Below are 22469 nucleotides of genomic sequence, written 5' to 3'. Positions count from 1 at the left end.
GGAACTCATTACCAATGTACATTGAGTGGATTCCATGACTCCAAAGGACATACTTATTACATAAAGTGTTAAACACATTTTTTCAGGAGTTTCAAATAAAACGTGAAATTTCAGCAAATAATATTTACACTAGACTTAATCACATTACAATGATGCTGTTCAAGTTTAAAACAAATAACCCACACACTTCAGGCGAAAAAATAGTTTGTCTCAAAAGTCTATAAAAGTGAATACTTTTAAAGTGTCTAGTGGTACAAACTTTTTGACATAAGATTTTTGCAAGATATTCTTAAAAATAACAAAAATATTTTGCAGAAGGTAGTAAACCGTTGCAACGCTTTCGAAATAATGCAGAATATCTATATTCTTCTTTTAGCAATGTCTAACTTTTACTTTCACCCATTTTATAATTTTTAGTGCCATGTATACATTTCATGCCAAACTTGGAAATGAACATGTTGACAAATTTCACCTGATTTTTTAAGAAGCAGCATTAATGTAAAGTGAGGGGTCTCCGTGGCCGAGTGGCTGAGGCCGCTGACTTCAAATCAATAACTTAGCCCTCACCAATGTGGGTTTGAGCCTCACCAGGGGCGTATAATTCCTCATGTGGTCGGTGGTTCTACTCAGGTGCCCGCACGTGATGAAATTATGCCCGGTGACGTATCTGGGGCTTTCTCCACCATATAAAGCTGGAAAGTCGCGATATGACCTATAGTTGTTAAGTCAAACAAAAACAAAACAAATTAATGTAAAGTGCATACATTTATGTTATGGTATAAAAAGTGTTTTATGTAAACACACATGCATTGTGTCTAGGTGAAGATATGTGTTTCAATATATCCTGCAAGTGTTTTTAAAAGTTCTTGAACTGTTTTGTTTAACAACTGTTGTTGAAAATAGGCGAGCCATATTCAACAAAACAAAGATATATGAACATTATAACGTTAGCATTTCTGAAAAGTATCGTTTTGTTATAATAACTTTATCGATAGATAAAAAATCAGTCAATGGTTCTTCATATTTCGAACAGCAAGAGCCGTTGTATTTTAAAAGAAATGACAAGATGTAATCTCGATTTATGTGAATTAATGCAACAGTTTAATTGAACTATTCATATGCAAAGTTTTAAGAGTTTCTATCATTGTTTAGAGACGTTTACTTATAAACTGCTGTGAATAATGTTAAAAACCATTTTTTACTACATTACAAAACTAAACAGTACTTGGGAACGATTGAAAAATATAAGCCCGGCAGTACTCACGTGTCGCTGCGATCATGACACTTTAGAAACCGATCTAAAACTGAAAGGGGATCATCTGTTAGTCACGATCAATCTGCCTACCAAGTTTGAGGTTCCTACACAGAAGCATTTGGAAACCGAGGGAACGAAGTGTCTAGATATAGCTGCTATGCAGTCATTGACACCAATAAATCATCATATAAATTATAAATAGCGATTTCTCCTGTTCTTACTGGAATGTAAATCCTGTACAATGCATCATATATCTATATTTTATTTAATTTAGCAAATGAACAGAACGGAATTTAACAAATTATAGTCTAGAAAAAGATATGATAAATAATTGATGTGCGCTTTAAATTAGAGATGCTTAATTACATTCCCTGAACTTAAGTATTGTGTCGGAATTTAAAACTTCGGAAGCTATTGCTATTCTGAATATCTGTACAAAATTATTTAGGACACAAAGAAACGGCTTTTTAGGTTTTTAAATTCAACAACACATTTTTGACTGCTCTACTCAGTACAGAACAAACACAATGTTTTCTTCCTGTAAACATATGTTTCACAAAGCGTGTTGTAATTGTTAATCTAACTAGGTGCATGTACTTCATGTTCTTTCTTTAATACTTTCAAAGAGACTTTTGCTATATTTTGAATGAAGCAGTTTCACCACTGGAAAAATGGAGAAAATATGCTAGGAGTTTGTTGACTGAAATATAATGCTGATACTGTAAGCATACGTTATAAAGGAAATAAATATACATATCACTACACAAAGTATTTTCTACACATTACACAGACAGAAATGAAAAGAATTATAACATTAACCTAAAACAATGATAACCGTAAAGTACAGAATATCCTAATGAGCCATTTACAAAAACACAGTACAAAATCCCTCTGAATATTATATTCGTTTTTTAGATTTAAAAGTACATTTATAATAAGAGATAATAAATCATAAATACAATCAAAGGAAGATTAAAGACTAAATATCTTCGCAGTGACATCTTGATATTAACAAATATACCAAAGAACATAATCATCAAACGTTATTACAATTAAGCATTTATGTCCCTGCCTCTTTCATTCTTTGTATAAAAGTAAAGTATTATTCTATTATCTTTGTATGAAATTGGATTATATTCCAGGTAGGAAACCATGATAAAGGGATGTTTATAAATTGTCATTACGGAATAAATGCAGAAGGAAATTGGTAGTACAAATACCAGAATGGGACTACTTTATGTGCAGAAAAGACTATAGATAACCAGTACAATGCTATTAATATGCTCCTTTTCTAAACTTTAAAGAAAGTCTTCCACATTCCGTATGGTAAAGCTGTTGCAGTCTAATCAATTGCAAAGTAGAAACATTCAGAAGAAAGGACCCTTTTACTTAAAAGATGCATTCAACAGAAATTTACAAGTATTTGTTACCGCTTTTTTACTTTTTAAATTTCCCCCAATCATATCGATTTATCAACCCAAAATAGACACAATACCTTTGAAATCTTACTTGCCATCGAAGCATCTTTGACTTTCATTATGAATTTGAAAGTAGACAGAAATATCTGTAAATGTACCATTTAATATGATGATAAAGACGATGATGACACTGAATGAATTTGATGATCAAAAAAGATAAACTATAATAACAACCAGTCCAAGTACGGGCAGACGATGCTCAACATGATCAGTATATAAAGTAGCATTCGGTCAATCGCTTATATCTTATGTTTGTTGTATAACCGTTTGCAGTACCACCTTATCTCTTCAAAATCTTGGTAAATAATTTCGTGTTTAGCAAAGTTACTGTACGTGTATAAGCATCTGTAACATTCCACAACAGGACGTAATATTTAGTTTCACCAGAGCACTAGCGGTGTTAAAAACACTTTCCATTGCTGTTTTGTGTGTTTATTCCTGTCAAATAACTCTTATTACGAGAAAATGTTCCATAGCTTCGTATTGGAAAATAAAATCTTCAGTTGCAATATCGAGTTATTTTCATAAAAATGAACATGCTGACGTTTAATTTCCTGTAGCGAATTATTTTCAGACCTAATGAACATCAAGTTCAACTGTGCCATCCCTGCCATTCATAAAACAAAGTAGTGGAAACCAAAGTCTAAGAAATAGCTTTTGTCATGGATAGATGTTTCTATGTGTCTATTCCATAGTTTCTGCGTGTCTATTCCATAGAAGTTTCTATGTGTCTATTCCATAGATGTTTCTGTGTGTCAATTTTATAGGTTCTGTGTCTATTCCATAGATGTTTTTATGTGTCTATTCCATAGATGTTTCTGTGTGTCTATTCCATAGATGTTTCTATGTGTCTATTCCATAGATGTTTCTATGTGTCTATTCCATAGATGTTTCTGTGTGTCTGTTCCATAGTTTCTGTGTGTCTATCCCACAGATATTTCTGTGTGTTTATTTCGTAGATGTGTCTGTGTGTATATTTCATAGTTTCTATCAGTTTCTGTGTGTTTATTCCAGAGATGTTTCTTTGTGTCTATTTCATAGATGTTTCTGTGTGTCTATTCTAAAGATGTGTATTTATGTTTATTCCATAGATGTGCCTTTTTAGTCTATTTCATAGATGTTTCTTTGTGTCTATTCCATATATATTTCTGTGTGTTTATTTCGTAGATGTTTCTGTGTGTTTATTCCATAGATGTGTCTGTGGGTCTATTCCATAGATATTTCTGTATGTTTATTTCGTAGATGTTTCTGTGTGTCTATTCCATAGTTTCTATTAGTTTCTGTGTGTTTATTCCAGAGATGTTTCTGTGTGTCTATTTCATAGATGTTTCTGTGTGTCTATTCCATCGATATTTCTGTGTGTTTATTCCATAGATGTGTCTGTGTGTCTATTCTAAAGATGTGTCTTTGTGTTTATTCCATAGATGTGCCTTTGTGTCTATTACAAAGATGTTTCTGTGTGTTTTTTTCCATAGATATTTCTGTGTCAATTCCACAGATGTTTCTGTGTGTTTATTCCATAGATGTTTCTGTGTCTATTCCACAGATGTTTCTTTATGTCTATTCAATAGTATTATGCGTGGAATGTCATATACAGAAGCTGGTACATGCGGTTTGGTGTTCACATGCCAAGTACCCTCTCTGTCGCATACACTTAAACGATTTTCAAATATGTATTAAAATTGAAATATTGTATATGTTTAGGACATTAGGTAAAAACAACAGCCGTTTTGTGTCTGTGGTTACAACGTCATAGCCAGAAAATAGCACATATACTAAATGTGATCGCCTAATATCAAAACAGAATAAGTGAATATGCATTCAGTTTATTGACTGAACTGGTATCCATCTAAAGCGATGCATTAACAATCACGTAATGTCATATAAATGATGGCAGGTAATTGATAATTTGATAAAATATGCATCAGATATCTAAAATAGTTCTATCCCCTGCCGAGTTCAATTTAATAATAAGTTTCATAAGAGAAAGAATAGAGAAAAACAAAACAATTGATTACCGAGATACAGATGTTATGTTACAGAAAAATCAATGGGCAACTTCATTTTATTTGCTTAATTACCTCCCCTAAAGTTAATTGGCGTATAGGAATTGAAGATTTCGAAGACTATTAAGCAAAAATATTTGATCTTGAGTTGTGACCTTGACCTTGAGCTGACAATGCTGACTCATGGGTTCTGCACATCGTCTTGATGAGATGATCATTTAACACATGTTTCATAAAAATCCTTCAAGAGGTTTAGGAGATATGGAGCGGACACGAAAGCGTTACGGACAGACGGACGGAAGGACGGGCGGAGATCATTCCTATAACCCACCGCCACTTGTGGCGGGGAATTAAAAAAATTAAAACATTTCGAATGTTTTGAAATCTATTTGTTTTGTAACAATTTCATCACTTGAACAGTCCTGAAAAAATATGCTAGATACGCAATAATTACAACCGTATCCAACAATTATAGACTGTGAAAAGGTGTTTTGGTATTCCGTATACAAAATACCCATGTCACTAGAAGTATATAGTAATAAGGACACAATAAGCGTTTTGAAATGTGCAACACAACACGCCTCACGATCCTCAAACAATGACGTTAGCGGATGTTTACACGTCCTATAGCGAAATTGAATGTTCCATAATCCTAAAGGACTAGACAATAAGTCTTACCAGCTTATGCCATAAGCATAACTGAAACAAATCTACAACACTGAAGTAAAACTGATAGAGAAGATAGGATGTAATTACATAAATGGAGGCAAGGGACAGTAAATTTGAAGATTTCACGAATTTGCGCTTATACCAGTGCGAAAAAAATATATGAAAAGTCCAATTTTGAGGAAATCAGGGGAATTATTATATACCTATATAAATTCTGTAAAAAATCGGCTTGTATTTCACAATTAAATATGAACAGACAGACAAAAATTACGTATTGTACCTTGTAAATTCCGTATTGTACCTTCCGTATTGTATGCTACCGGACTATTTTCATTAATATGCATGATTCGACACATTTCTATAAATAGCGCACACAAAAACTTCACTACGTTCCATTTAATATCGATAAACATTGAAGATTTCGTTCAAGAACAAAACAAGAATCAAAATGGTAAAGGTATGTAATAAAAGGGTCATTATAACAGTAGCTAGATCTGGGACTTTGTATTCGGCTCTCGTGGATTTTGCATGGTCGGATCAGACTCGGCGCTTACGCGCCTCGTGAGATCCGATCTGGCAAAATCCACTCGAGCCGAATACTGCATCCCAGATCAAGCTTCTGTTATAATAACCCAATTGTATTGAGCGGATGTATTGCATATACTTTGCATCATGTGACATTTTCAGCCTTCCGATATTTTTTTTCTATGATAAAAACGAGTAAAACTCCGGTTTCAGGACACTAAATTATTAGGCAAAAATGGCCCAAAATGCACACCTTGCGCGATCTGTACCGTATTATCTGCAAATGACTGACCTATGTATATTTAAAAGCAAGTGACCAGACGAAAATAATGGTGGGAAGAAAAGTGTCTCATAACCGTTTACGTTTTCCGCAAATCTGAACTGAATCTGGATGGACTGATGACCGTTTCCATTTCGTCTGACTTCCGTTACCTCAGATGGCCGTCTACACGTAGCTAGGAAAATCGATTCAAGCATATTATATTTATTTTGCACATTAATTTCTAATACGCAGGAATCGGTAGCTCTATAAACATCATAAATAACCAATTGAATATAAATGCCTTTAAAGTACATCTACCTATTTCATTTAAATAACGTACCAGGGACGAAACTGACTCCTGCCACTTTAAGATTTTTCAATTTATGAACAAAGTTCTGAACTTTTATATAACTTTCGCAAATTAAACCAGATAAAATGTTTTCAATAGCATGGAAAGAAGTCTGTATGTGATCGTCTAAACTTGCCCACACCTCACGCACAAAGGAGCCAAAATGTACAAATTGTCGCTTCGAGTCAAAGAATATAAAATATATCCGTTTATTTTTTTCATTTTCTGCCTTAATTTAACGTATTCTGTCATTAGGAATGATACAAGGTCAATTTTGCTTCATTTTGCGAAAATAAAATGGCCCATCCCCTATTTGCCTATTTCATTTCTATTCAACTGTTAAATTGCTCATGGTCTTCATATCTCTTTTATTTTGAAATCTGTCATTTCCATACAATTATCAGTATATGGAACTTTAGTTTATGTTGCTTATCTAAACAACTCTTGGTGCGACAACCATGTACTGCACACATTGTTCAATTCATTTCATTTATGTAATAATCAAATCGAAAATTCAAAGTATTTTAAATACTTGATGATAATTCATTTCATTTGTATAAGTCTTAAATACTTACGATTTATTAATACAGTGCATTTTTACTATCAAATTTGACTTGTTGTCTTCTTGCCCGTTTCATTCCTTTCTTAATTAAAGGTGATTCTCAATATTCTCTACCAGCACGTGCATATGCCGCTTGCCAGCCACTTGTTTTAATAATTATTTATATATATGATACATTTTATCTGGATCATTACATATGCTGCCAGTTTACAGAACATTTGTCTTTAAATACCGTGTGCTAGTTGATTACGGCTCCATTGTTAGTCTGCGCTGCTGCAATGGGCCGGTTTGGCAGTGGCTGCCAACATGTCAATTCTCATGTGTCTGAAGAAGTTAGTGTTGGATCCGGCGGAGTATTTTGAGGCATGGGAGTTGCCATGTTGGCTGCCATATGGCAAACAGCGTCAGACTATATCAATAATGTCACACGGTGTAATTTGTCAAATGGACATTTGGGTTGCTAGTAGTCGCCACACCCGTTGCTAGCAACTGTACTCAAATATGTACTTCTTTATATGTGTAAAGTGACAGTCAGGGTCAAGCCATCTAGCTTATTAATGGAGCCGTGTCAATTTGAAAACCCAAACCTTCAAATAAATGATCGAATATAATTAATAAGACTGATAATGAATGTGCTGTAATCACGAATATATGTTGGGTTATTGGTTTGAAAAATGCAAGTACGTGTGTACTTATGTCGTCATGGTTATGGGTCAAGGTCACTGTCCGTAAGTGTTGTATAGCGTATGTAAGTATAGCAACACTTCCTGGTTGGTCGTACTGTATCTGTTTCCCTGTCTATCTGCCTCTCCAATAATCATTTATATGATACATTTTATTTGGATCATTATATATGATGTCTTTGTAACATTTGTTATGGTTCCGTTTGGTTGAAAGTACTTTTTGTTTACACTGTTTTGTCACTTAAGTTATGGTAGTGATCTTTAGAGAAGGTTAAAACTCTACAATAGTTTTTTATCAGCGTCATACTAGTCATATCATCATAGTCTACAAAGTTGCACAGGGCCAATAAACGTATCTATCAGATATGCAGATGCATTACATGAAAAGACACATTTGTTAATAATTAGAGCAGTTATATTTTTAAAATAAGAATGATTTTGCAGCTGAAATGTTTCTTGCTTTTGATACATTGGAAAAGGCAAATATATTTGCTTAAATAAACAAATGTTCCAGTAAAACATCTCAAAGAGAAGTACCTGTTGCTTAATATTAAGTACATAAACAGCGCAAAAAGGTACATTTTCTTCTTGACCAGTAAAATCTAATATGAGTATTTTACTTTAAAATAAGGCTTAAAGTAGCTTTTATGTTTTTTGCATTACATTAACAACAAAGTCTAATCAAACCAGTTATCTAGAATACTTGAAATGCACACTTCTTCTCCTTCATTTGATCCTAGATGACATGTACAATGTGCGTCACAAATTTTCAATGACTGCAGTGCTTGATTTAGGAGATTCAATAACTTATACTGGAGGAAAAGGAAATGATAGGAAAACTTTTTATATTTAATCATGGTGAAGACCCTGCCATTTGCACTGATATGGGCTAAATCAAATTTTAAAAATAATCCATTTTTACATACAGGCATATCTTACGATTGTTTGACAATGTAATGCAAACTGTTATTCGTTCTTTGAGTTTTACATGTTAATGCTTACTTGTAATCTTATCATTTCAAATAAAGTGTGAATGCGTTTTACCAGAAAAGCTCACATGGTGCTATCAGTAACCCATATCTGAGATTTCTAAAAATATTACATAATTTATCATTAAATGACATCTATATTAATCACCGATCAATAGTTTGTGCTCTTGATTCAATATTAACTTTGCTGGGCTAAAGTTAAAAAGGAACGTTTAATACATTGTCTGTTGACCAATGCTATCTTAGATGAAAGATTTCTGAAAATAAGTAAAAAAGTAACTTCTATGGCATACACTTACATTACAAAAAATTAATGTAGCAGTGTTACACATCGAAAGTTAATGACTATCACTTCCGAGAGAATCATAGATGAAAGGATTGTAAGCAAATATTTACCATTCCGTCAGTAACCTTGAGGTTGAAAGATAAATACACTTTAAGCAAAATATTTACTATTCCATCAATAACATTGAAGTTGAAAAATAAATACACATTACTTCTGCAATAGATTGTATCAGTATGACTATATATCATAGAAAAGACAATGAGTAAATGTAGTAAACAAGAGCTGTCTCCATAGGATGACACATGCCCCCGATGGCACTCTGAATGAATAGTTATGGCCGATGTTAGAGTTTAGGACCTTTGACCTACGGAGCTGGGTCTTGCGCGCGACACGTCGTCTTACTGTGCCACACATTCATGTGTAGTTATTTTAAAATCAATGCATGAATGACAAAGATATGGACCGGACACGCCCATCAATGCACTATCATGAAAAATGACCTTTAACGTCTAAGTGTGACCTTGACCTTTGAGCTACGGACCTGGGTCTTGCGCGCGACACGTCGTCTTACTGTGGTTCACATTCATGCGTAGTTATTTGAAAATCCATCCATGGATGACAAAGATATGGACCGGACACGCCCATCAATGCACTATCATTTAACGTCTAAGTGTGACCTTGACCTTTGAGCTACGGACCAGGGTCTTACGCGCGACACGTCGTCTAACCGTGGTACACATTCATGCCAAGTTATTTGAAAATCCATCCATGGATGACAAAGATATGGACCGGACACGAAAATTGCGGACAGACCGACAGACCGACGGTTCAAAAACTAAATGCCTCCCTTCGGGGGCATTAAAATGGGGCCAGATGTACTGTAATATACTGTAAAATAGAGAAAAGTGGAAACTTCACAGGTCGCTCAACACGACAAAAACGAAAATGTTGCAGGCTCGGTTTGATTGAGTCTGTTCATGGACGGTAGTGGAAATGCATGCTACCGTCCACGCCCTCTAGCCCCGGGTTGAGCAGAACTCAAACCTTTACCCTTGATTCATTTGTCTATACAACAGTTGCAGACTTAAAGTACGTTTTAGTTTGATTTGGTACTGGTCAAATACCCGAACATCTATTTACTAACTTGCTACATCGGGCTTTTGAAGCATACAAATGCAAGAAGCGGATATAACGTAATGCTACATAAATACAAAACTTTGTCCGAAAGACAGCAATACAAGACAGCTGTCAACGTATCACGAATTTTCAACATATTGGCCATTAACTAGGGAACATTTTAGACCTCTGCTTTGAATACTCTGACCAAATTGGATATTGTTTCTAAATGGACATAGGGGAGGAGAGAAAATGTGAAGAATTAATGGTGCTTATACAAGGCTGTTATGAAAAGGTACTGAAGCAAATTGGTTGTTACATGTTGTCTGACAAATACTGGAACAAGAAATACTTGAGAGTGGGAAGAACGAAGAAAAGAAAAGGCACTTCGAAGGAAACATTGACGTTTTACGTGCAACTGAAGTCTTTAAGCGTCTACCAAATGCGAGACCCGAACAACAAAAATTGTTCAGTAATAAGTTTATATAAATTATATTTACTTCGTTAACATATTAGTTAGTTACTTTATACATGTACATTTGATCTGATGATGACGATGATAGTGATAATAATGATCACGATTATTAAACTCATTGAGTCATTATCAAACAAGCTTTTCCACCCGCTTACCGTTTAGGACTTAAGGATGACTACCCGTAATAGGCCTCAATTCCACCAAAAGCGTACATACAACTTGATAATGTAAGCTTTGAAAATGTCAAACGATAGAAATAAGGTGCATATTGACAAGTTATAAAGTGACAGAAGTTCTCAAAAATTTACTTTAGATTACCTCCCCTGATAATTTTGGTTTTTCATGAGTTATCTCCCCTGAAAAATAGAAAAAAATAATTTTCTCTTTTTTCCTACGGGGAATTTTAGATTGCTTTTTGATATTTGTATCAGAATCATATAATGCAGCTTTCTACCGCAAAATTCTCAGAACAATGGTGTTCATGTTGTCTGCAATATGAACAAGAAATATGAGAGTGGAAGATACAAAGGAAAGGCACTCGAATGTAACATTGCGTTTACGTGCAATAAGTCTTAGCCTACAAAAAAGCGAGACCAACATCAAAAATTGTTCGTAATAAGTTTATATAAATTATATGTACTTCGTTAACATATTGTAGTACTTATACATTACATTTGATTATGATGATGATGATATCATAATATGACAAGATTATTAAACTCATGGCTATTATAACACAGCTTTTCCACGTGACCGTTACTAAGACAAAGATGCTTGTGGTGTTTTGATGTACTTTAAATGTATGCAAATCACGTCCGAGCCAACATAAACTGTTGTCGATATAATTATGCGATAAGCAGTGTCGAGAAGCACGTGCTTGGCATGCGAAATTTAGTAATCAAGTTTCATTCTATAAAGAAAATGTCCAAAGCATCCTTTATTATTCCACATGGTTTTAGTCTTAGGAGTATTACAGTAAGCAACACGCAAGTTATATTGTTACCTTAGTATATGGAATCATTACTCTGATTATTATAAAACAAAATTGTAGCATTATTTCCAATAAGCAAATATCAAAAGTGATTATCATTCTCATAATACAAATGGAAATACATGCAGTGCACCAGCAAATTATCTAACAAGACTGTAGAAGCTAGAAGCTTAGAAGCTACTGTAATTAAAGGCGTAGTACCCCTTGCGCACCCCTCCCATCCTTCCCCCCTTACACCTACATAATTAATGGCCTAAAGTATACTTCTTGCAATATGATCAGAACCCTTCTCACACTGGCACAGCAAATAAATTAGTCATAAAAACTCAGTAATTTCACTTTTTTTGGTCAACACCACAATATCGAACTTTTAATGTTCGGTTGTACCTCCTGTATTTCTTAAGTTACAACCGTTTTGCACCAAACCCAGTATCTCTATTGCAACTGTTTGCATTTTTATACTAAACCAAATATGAAAATTTTCTACGTACCAACAATCAGTAGAATAAAATCTGATATGGCCAGACTAAATAGATAAAAATTTGTTGATGTTCTCATGTAGCTCGCCTTTAAAATAACAGTACAAGTAAATACATTTCCTATCACTCCTGATATAAATATTAAAGTATATAAAATCAACAGAATCACAATAACAGGCAATGATCTTCTTTTAGGTCCCATTCTTGCAAACAAAATATCATCCGCGCTGGAGACATTTCGACACATTATCCCGGAAGTAAAATCAATTGAACTATTCCTAGAACAAAACACAATTTCCATATCAATAGTAGGTTTGAACCCTCCGAATTCCGTAAAGTTAAATTGGAATAACTCATTTGCACCATTTAGACCTCGATTTTAAATATTCAACATCCTTTGGCTGCATGATAGTAAAAGAGGTCTGCATATATAATAGTACATATTATATAAATAATGTACTTATAAATAAGAAGAAACAATCTAGAACAGTTTATGATTTGCTTAATATCAAAAGACAATAGCACATCACAAATGTTCTATCGTCACGCTACCGCTTACTACACGAACAAATGATGTTACGAACAATAAACTTATGTTGATTATTTAGTTGTCTTGCAACAGTTTCGTTTATGTCGTGTTCGGCGACTTGTGGTTTTCCACTTTTTTTTATTTTACACGCCATAGCGAATCACAACATTTACAATGATATCTTATTACATTTGCTATGTCCATGCGCTTGGCTTGATTCATTTCTTCAAGCGACGAGCTTGTATACCTTTCGTATTACCAGTTGTTACATGTGTATTCACAATAAAATTACGAACTGAAAAGACGTGCTTCTAATACATCACATTATAGATATTACATGTATGTCTATTAGTCTATTGCTACAATACGAAAAAAATCAGTAAGAAGATCCTTTGAAAGCATATAATGCAACCAAGCAAAATAATAGCAGCCTCGGTTTGACTGAGTCTACTCATTAAGGGTAATGGAAAGTGCAACACTAGGTCCTTGCTATCTTCAACTAAAAGCGTATCTTTGCTATTTTTACGACACATTATTATTATCCAGTGAAGATTATCAACTGCTACAGTTCAGAAACTTGTCCTTCGTCATCGTCTCAACATGCAAAGCATGATCTAACCTTGTAATCAAATTTTATACAGGAGCAGTTTACTTTCAAAGCCAAGCGTTTTTAGTAGTTAAGAACTACGCTCTAACGCAAATAAATGAAACATAAGTTATACGAAAAGAAACGAGCCGGAATGAGGCACTGATATCAAAATGAGTAAGATACTATACTTTTAAGCTATTGATGCTTCAAGTTTATTCAATAAATTCTCAGTTTGTATACATACAAAAACATGAGACAAATACAAGATGCTTATACAAGGTGATTATATTTGACATATTTATTTTAGTCCTCTTCATTTCTTTAAAAGCAACCTCTGACTGTTCGTCTCCATTTCTTTAAAAGCAACCTCTTACTGTTCGTCTCCATTTCGTTGAAAGCAAACTCTTACTGTCCGTCTCCATTTCGTTAAAAGCAACCTCTTACTGTTCGTCTCCATTTTGTTAAAAGAAACCTCTTACTGTTCGTCTCCATTTCGTTAATAGCAACCTCTTACTGTCGTTTCCATTTCGTTAAAAGCAACCTCTTACTGTTCGTCTTCATTTCGTTATAAGCAACCTCTTACTGTTCGTCTCCATTTCGTTAAAAGCAACATCATACTGTTCGTCTCCATTTCTTTAAAATCAACCTCTTACTATTCGTCTCCATTTCTACAAAAGCAACATCTTACTGTCCGTCTCCATTTCTTTAAAAGCAACTTCTTACTGATCGTCTCAGTTTCGTTATAAATTTTCTTACTGTCTAAAAATTAAAAACAACCTCGTACGTTTTTTCCCATTTCGTTAAAAATAACCTCTAACTGCGACTTCTTTTATATAGATTAATGAAAATTGAGTTAAATTAAATGTCTAGTATCTAAATGTATCTTTTATATCCATTTTCTTAGTATATTTTGAACAATTGTCTTTAACTCTCTAGCGTATAGACAATAATAATGTCTTTTGCAGACAATACTTCTGAAAAGAGAACAATTTACTGATGCAATATTGCGTCTATATATTTCATCTAATTAAATTCCAAATAACTGAAAGATGTTTTAAACGTACTAAGAAAATCTCATTTATAATTTCAGCAGTTTGTTTGTGCAAAATCTGAATACGGGTATAAACATTGTTGAATTTGGTCATCATAGTAATTACAGATACTATGCTTTTGTTAATAGATACGTAATCAATTTCGATTCCATTGGCTTCGTCAGAACAAGTTTTTTATCTGTTTGTTGAGACTGCTGCGCATGCGTAAAGAAAGTTAAATAGTCTCATGCTTTAGGAAATTCGGAAAGGTAAACTTATCGCATGTAAGCACCGCATGACATACTATGACGCTGACGTAAAATATTCAAACTATTACCTAACGTACTTCTTACAGGCCATAGAGCTATCCCCGTGAGAAAGATACCGTTCCACAAGCATGTTCCTTGGCCAACTGCAAACGCACGTATGAGATAGGTGTTTCAAATATACATGTATAAAACCGAATCTGGCCTCGGTATTCACTGGCCTATAACTCATGAAGCATCCTAATTCTAAGCTACGCTTCTCTCCTCGACTGTTTCGGGAGGAACATGTGGAAGACACCCTGACACGTAGTTCTTAAAAGTCTTTGCTGATTTTTATTTGTCTTCTGATCAGTATCGGCCGATCCGTAAGCATGCTTCTTTAGTTGTCCATGTGTATAAATGGTTCGTTAGGTATTCTATTTATCATCATTATTATCACCATCATCATGTACATAAGCAGGTTTTATGCTTTACATTACCATGATTATTTACAATACAATTGCTTCTGTAATGATTTCACCTTGCTGGGTTTACTTTTATTTGCACTGTCCTGAAACTTTGAAACATAAGAAGAATAAAAGATGAGAGTCTACCAATCTTGTTAATATTGCTATTGACTGTTCAAAGGCGCTTCCCAACTGCGTTCTTGTATTTGTTGTTGTTTTTTTGTGTTGTTTTTGTTTGTTGTTTTTTGTTTTCCTCATTGTATGTTTTAAATACTCTACTGGAAGTTATGTTTTAGGGTTTTGTTTGTACCTTCTGAAATGCTGATTTCTATGCCTGCAGAATTACCAATTTCTTAAACGATTTAAAGCTACTTACAATGTTTCTGTAATATGAGCATGTCATAATTCTGACAGCTATTAATATATGAACGTTTATTCCATAGAGAGCCCATTACATTTTTGAATCAAAGTGATCTATTACCATCAGTATTGAAATAATTACATCAATTTTCTGAAAATTTTCTGGGAAAGTTTCTGTTAAAATTGTAGTATCGCTAAATTGTGTCCATTAAGCAAATAAATGAGACGCATCTAAGATCTCCCCTACAATATCGAAAATAAAGATATTCAGACAAGTTCACGGAACTTTGGCAAAAGAACATGTTTGATTTTATAACGTGTTTGTTAAAGTACCATGCATTGCACACTTACGGCCATTTCTAACGCGACACTTTTAAAATTCCGTTTTCTCGAATATGGTTCAATATATTAGTTTGGAACTATATAAAAAGTTGTTTGGCTACATTAGCTGAACAGATATTATAAAATCTTTCAACCGTGACGATCCAGCAGTTTTGCGCCTGGTACGTGCACGATTTCAACACTGCAGGAGGAAACGTGTATAAGCGAAAATATCGATTTTTATTTTCATTTAGTTATTCTATAATTTTATTCAACATAATTTAGCCATTTAAATTGTAATGGTTAGGATGAATATCTAAGAGCGGCATGTTGCAAGCCGGACATTCACTCAGACACGTATGTAAATCGGATTTCATTTATATACATTAACCGCAATTATCTACAAAATGCCAGTAAGTGATCTTTCTATATAATTGCAAAACAATAATTACATTTCCATTACGACCTCCAAAGCGCACGTACCATTTTTTCAGACAAAGTTACATTAAGGTAAAAACGGTGTCTCTTTGATTAATTGTATGGCAGTACAAAATACTGTAAGGAGACCCTAGAGTATACTTGTTTTACACGTTGTTATGTAAAATTATTTGCTTTTTTCGTTATATAACATCTCTGCCTTACGGAGCAATAAATAATTCACATGCATAATACATAAACAAACATCTCATCACCTTTTCCTGTCATATTTCATGCAGAATCAAAATATTTAAGACGTGTCAAGGAACCAAGATGTGCTCTCTCAAATAGACACATTTCGTAATTTAAATACAACGTAAGACCCTCATTTAATCAAGAAATATTGTTCACAAAATTTGTTTTCATTTTGCAAAAGACAGTAATTATCAAAAAGACCGCAGATAGTTTATGTCAAATATACGTACATGTATGTTTAAAAATGTATGAAAAAGCTTAACAGTTAAATGCTAGTTATATGTATTATATTTAGCAAAGGTTAACTAAAGGGTTTTATCAGAGGTAAGAGATCATGTATGCAAAAATAAGCAGGCTGAGCGTACGTCTAGTGTGCAGAGTTTCGCTCGTGCAGTCAGGAAGAAGTGGAATCAAGCCCCTAAGTGGTCCCAATTGCACCTGCTCATGTGACACCTTTATTGGAAGCTAACTGTAGATTGATGATTTTTTTTTCTTCAGAATTTCACTACAAACGGGCCTGAAAAATCATATAAACTTTACAACTGATAAAAACATGTATATTACAATTCAACTTCAGCAAAAACCTATTTTTTTAACTTGAAATTGACTCCTGCATACAAAAGCGACTGACAATTAGTGGGTTTAAAATTTTAGATAGTTATCAGAATCAGAATTGCCACTTTTCCTTAAAAAAACATTCATTGCCAGAATGTGCAGAATTTACAAGAATTTGTGTACATTGAATTTCTAGTACCGCTAATTTGTATCCATTAGCCCTATAATCTGAGGCAGTTTCTTGTAAATTCATCTAAAATTCTATACGAAATTAAAGATACATATTCAGACGTTAGATCGCTGAAAAAGTATGTTTTGGAGTTTGTATGTCCAAATGAAAAGTCAAATTTGATTTCGTAATTTATCAAAGACAAATATCAAACAGGGAATGCCACGTACCAAAATCGCAGCCTCCCCAAAACGAAACCTAAAGCACGCAGGCGTGCACATCACAAACACACACACACACACACACACACGCGCACACACACAAAGCCAACACACGAGGACAAAACGAACAAACAAGAGAACACAGTGGGGCACCGCCTTGGAACAGTCAGTGGCAAAAACACCACTGGGGAGCTTAAACCGGTTAATGGTGCGCTCCCACCATGTTCCAAAGACACGGGACAGTGTAAATAAAAGTAATCCCCTCCAGGTGAATCGCTAAAACACGCAATGGAAACAAAAATAGACAAGAATCCGAGTTATTGTTAAGACGCTTCTTTCCGTTTTGTTGCGCGATTCTTGGATAATTAATTATTTTTCCTTGTTATGTCTGTTTACATTCACGTTCTGCTAGCTTCGTCTTTTATTGTTACAATGACTGTTTCAGATACAAACTGGTTCTTTAGAATAGATAAAGTTATTTATTTGCATAGCTTATTATATTTCCTGAAGTTGTTAAATATGGAATCATCATGGCTAGAAACACAGAAATTTAATATATTGGAAACATAGTAAGACAAATGATGTATTTGGGAACTATATATATTTATTATACCTCACATAAATATCCAATGCAAATTTCCCATTAGTTTAACTTGAATAATATATTATATTCCCCAGTAATTTCATATCTCATGCGCAAAATCGTTATTTTCAGTTTCTGCGCATGTGATATGATACATAATTTCATATCATCTGCGCAAAAGCGCTATTTTGTTTTTCTGCGCATGTGATATTATTTTTTCATATCTCCCGTTGAGTGATTGATACTTTTGCACTGAGTAAAAGACTGAGACGTTAACTTTTCAGAAGATGTGCTTTTATAATTTAGGATTAAATTTCTTTCATTTGTGAACCCGGGGTCGATTTTTCTTTTATTAATGATTTGTTCTACGTGCCAAAAATTTCGAAAACAACTTTTTATCAAATATTGAATCGAAACTATTTCCATGAGATTGGAAATGATCTAACTAAGAAAATAAGTGCTCACACATATATGTTTCGTTTAGAAATAATATAGTTATCGCCGTTTTTCGAATGTTACTGCTAGCGATTTCAGCAGTGTATCACAATGTTGAAATAATTATGCGCATAAACATAGGGTTCAGCGGTATGAAAACGTCTCGACTAAATCTATCAAAAATGTCTTATTACACAGAAGACTTGCCGCCCGAGTGCTAACAAGTAAGCACTCCTTAATTCAGTCTCCATTATTTGGTAATTCATTTTAAACGTTAGATAAATCATTTAAATCATTATGTTGATTTTACAGTAAATGTTTTGACCTTTAGTGTCATTTCGGTATAATAAAATAAATATTGCATTCCTGAGAGGGTGATATGAAAAATGTTCACCCCTCGAAATATGAATATAGACCTCGGCTGGCGCCTCGGTCTATATTCATATTTCGAGGGGTGAACATTTTTCATACCACCCTCTCAGGAATGCAATATTTATATAATATCATTTTTATGCATGTATATTATGTTTAATTATAATTTTACCCTGTATCTACTTTAGATTGTTATGAAAAAATGTAACGGGTCTGTTAGAGTGCTGTTAATCTTTTATTCGTGTTATGTTCTTTCATGCCACATTTTATCTAAGTAAAGCTTGAAATCATTTACTAGTAACTTTCAGCGATCAATATATTATCTTCTTTCATGTTTCTACATTTTGTGATAAGAAGTAAACAACAAATAGCTATATTAAGGCAGCTCTTTTTTATATTTTATGGTAAAAGTAATGTTCTTACATAACTGAAAAATAAATAAAAAGTTCTTTACGTACCGACTATAAGAAGAATAACATCCGATATGGCCAGACTGAATAGATAATAATTGGTTGATGTTCTCATGTAACTCGTCCGTATGATAACAATACAAGTAAATACATTTCCTATTACACCTGATATAAATATTAAAGAATATATCAAATACAAAATCACAATAACTGGTAGTGATCTTCTTTTAGGCCCAATTCTTGCAAGTAAAATATCGTCCGTACTGGAGAAGTTTCGACAAATTGTTTCGGAAGGAAAAGAATACGTATTATTTTTCGAACAAAACACAATTTCCATGTTTATGCCACGTTGAAACCACAAGACGAACGTTAAAATCAATTTAAATAGAAATTATTATTCTTTTATATTACTGTAAATGCCGATTTTCAATAGTCCAAACGCTTACACTGCGAGGTCTAAGAAGAGTGCCGCAAAATCGTATGAGATATCACTCCATTAATGAGAAGAAAAGTAAAGCTAACTCAATCTCGAACAGTTTATGTCCCATCTAACAGGAAAAGACAACAGCTCATCACAATTGTTCAATAGGCACGCTACCGCTTACTTCTCTAACACGTGATGTTATGAGCGATAAATTAATACTGATAGTCAAGCCGTCTTACACGCCATAACGAATCACAACATCACAGCTGAACGATATCTTCAACTTGTTTTGCTGATGGCTAGTATTCTGTGTTGCCACCACACATAATAATACCTTTCTTGTAATTGTAGTGTGAGGGCAGAATTTGGAGGCAACTGTTCTCAATGTTGATATATATATACATTTGTATATTGTCTTCTAAATTAGCAGTTAGTTAAGGCAAATAAAAATAATTGATGGTAGGTGAAATTTGTATACGATTTGTAAAATACATAGATATCATAATTATATTCCGCTATACTCTAGGACACGACAATCTCATTTTTTTCACATTTGAAATGTCATCTATATTACCAGGGTTACACATTTTAATTCAACAAGTTCGAAAAAACAATAACATATCCCGTGCGTGCGTGCCTGTGTGCGTGTGCGTGTGCCGACAATTAAGTGTCCATTGTGTGTGTGTGTGTGTGTGTGTGTGTGTGTGTGTGTGTATGCGTATGTGTGTGTGCGTGTGTGTGTGTGTGCTTGTGCATGTGCGTGTGTGTGCTTGTGCGTGAGCGTGACAATTACGTGTCTATTATCTGTGCGTGCGTGTTGTAGAGGAAGGAAGAAGGGATATATCTTCAAGCGAAAATGAATAATTTGGTACAATTTCTTCAGTGAAAACCCAAAGGTTATGACAAGTAAGGAATACAATTTTTGTATTTTATTTATTTTATCATCGGTGATCATTTACAATTAAGGCGTAAATGGTTGAAGTGCATTTTCCACAGGTAATGGACAAGAGCACACCAAGTGAATATCCGGAAGTGCATTTTCCACAGGTAATGGACAAGAGCACACCAAGTGAATATCCGAAAGTGCATTTTCAACAGGTAATGGACAAGCGCACACCAAGTGAATACCCGAAAGTGCCTTTTTCCACAGTTAATGACGAGAGTCGGCAAGTTAGACGTGCTACGCATTCGATATCAGTATGGAAGGCCGATTCGGCATGCTAATCGCCAAATGCTAATGACAATTACTTAATGCTAAATGCCAAATACTTGTTTCTAAATATTGCATACGAAATGCTATATGCCATATTACCAATACCATATTATTATTGCTGAATGCTACATGCTAATCGTCAAATTCGTTAACGTTAGGAGTAACTGTTCTGTATCTCATAAACTAAAGAATATATCTTTCATTCATTTGAAAACACTTTATGTTCTAGCAGTAAGACTTGAATATCATGTTCTATCGGTCACAGAAACATAGGATTGAAACTATGTTTATTTAAATTGTTTAAAAAAAAATTTAATATATACAATATTATTTAACGAAGGCATTTTGCAATCACCAGCAAACCTCTTGACAGTCAATATCAGTCAAATAGGATTCTACAATAACTAATTAAGAATTTAACAGTTGAAAAGTAGCATATCTACCTGGCTTTCCATATCAATGTTCATCGTTATGATTTGTATTACAATTACTGTATACGTATAGTGCAATTGCTTTTATTGGAGGAAATCACATTTTTTAAAACGGCATCAAAGGAATTCATGCCTTTATTTTGTTTTGAAATATCCATGATCGAGGAACGCAAAATAGTTCAAACTTTGGAAACTTTAGTCAGAAAAAAAGCTCCGGAGCCCACGCTACTAAATAGGTCATTAACAAGTAAATACTGCGGGCGTACCACGCTTGCTTGGATAATTATATCTCAGATTGGATTTTGTTTCTAAAAGGACAAAGGAGAGGAAAGAAAACACGAAGAATTAATGGCATTTATAAAAGACCATTATAGAACAACGACTGAGGCAAATTACTTGCTACATTTTGTCTGACAAATAAATCTACCTTTGGGATTTAACGTAAGCTCTTTACTCGATGGAAACAACCTGTAGTATTCGAAAGAAATTTCTGTCATTATATCAGAGTAATCTATGTAAGTGAATAACATAGACTTTATCAATATACTAGCATGTCACTTTTTGAAAATATTTGCGTAACATTTTTGTCAACAATGTCGTCTGTTTATACATTCAAATAGTGTCACTGTTTCTTATCAAATCATTGACCACTGTCCATTTAATTGTGTAATCCAAACTATACATGACTACATGACTTTTCCATGCTTGGAGGTTAAAATGCAAGCATTGCTGGAATGTAAACTGAATAATCTAAATATCAAAGCCCAAGAGGGTTGTCTTACCTTAATACATTTGTCTCCTAATCTATCATGATGACTTCTAATTTCATGATGGTAAATTTTCAGCTTCTTGACTTTCAACTTTTATTCGGATATTATGGCTTCTTACTTGCAACTTCTACTCTTCTTACTTACAACTATAGGTATTCTAAGTTCGTTTCCGGTCTCTGTTAGTCAGAAGTACGCCTGTACGTATATCTAACGTAGGTATGCCGAAAGTCTACCAGGCATGTGTCCTAAGCACCCTTCTATATGTTAGTGAAACCTGGACAACATTCGCAAGACAGGAAACAAGACTCAATACCTACCACATGAGATGTCTACGTCTGATCCTAGGCATTACTTGGAAAGATAAAGTTACCAACTGCGTAGTCCTCAGAAAGCTAAGACAACCTCTATCTTTGCTATGCTGAGCCAGAGACGCCTGAGCTGGCTGGGTCATGTTGTATGGACAAGAAACGCACTCCCTCCAGGAATAAGGGATTCAACATCATTGTGTTAATTTAAAACATCACTGAAAACACACTTTTTCATTCAA

At 34.0% G+C, this 22469-nt stretch overlaps 1 protein-coding gene across 1 annotated transcript in view; it reads right to left on the bottom strand.

Annotated features, from left to right (window-relative positions):
• The window catches only part of LOC123552480 (pyrokinin-1 receptor-like), a 74810-nt gene extending 55198 nt beyond the window's left edge, over positions 1 to 19612 (bottom strand). The window contains exon 1 of the mRNA XM_045342168.2: positions 19133 to 19612. Within this exon, the coding sequence (XP_045198103.1) occupies positions 19133 to 19421 (289 nt within the window). The 5' untranslated portion in view covers positions 19422 to 19612. The remainder of the gene's footprint in view (positions 1 to 19132) is intronic.
• Positions 19613 to 22469: the final 2857 nt, after the last annotated feature.

The sequence above is a fragment of the Mercenaria mercenaria genome, chromosome 4 (genome assembly GCF_021730395.1).
Source record: "Mercenaria mercenaria strain notata chromosome 4, MADL_Memer_1, whole genome shotgun sequence".
Lineage (NCBI taxonomy): Eukaryota > Metazoa > Mollusca > Bivalvia > Venerida > Veneridae > Mercenaria > Mercenaria mercenaria.
This window is presented reverse-complemented; position numbering and strand designations above follow the sequence as displayed.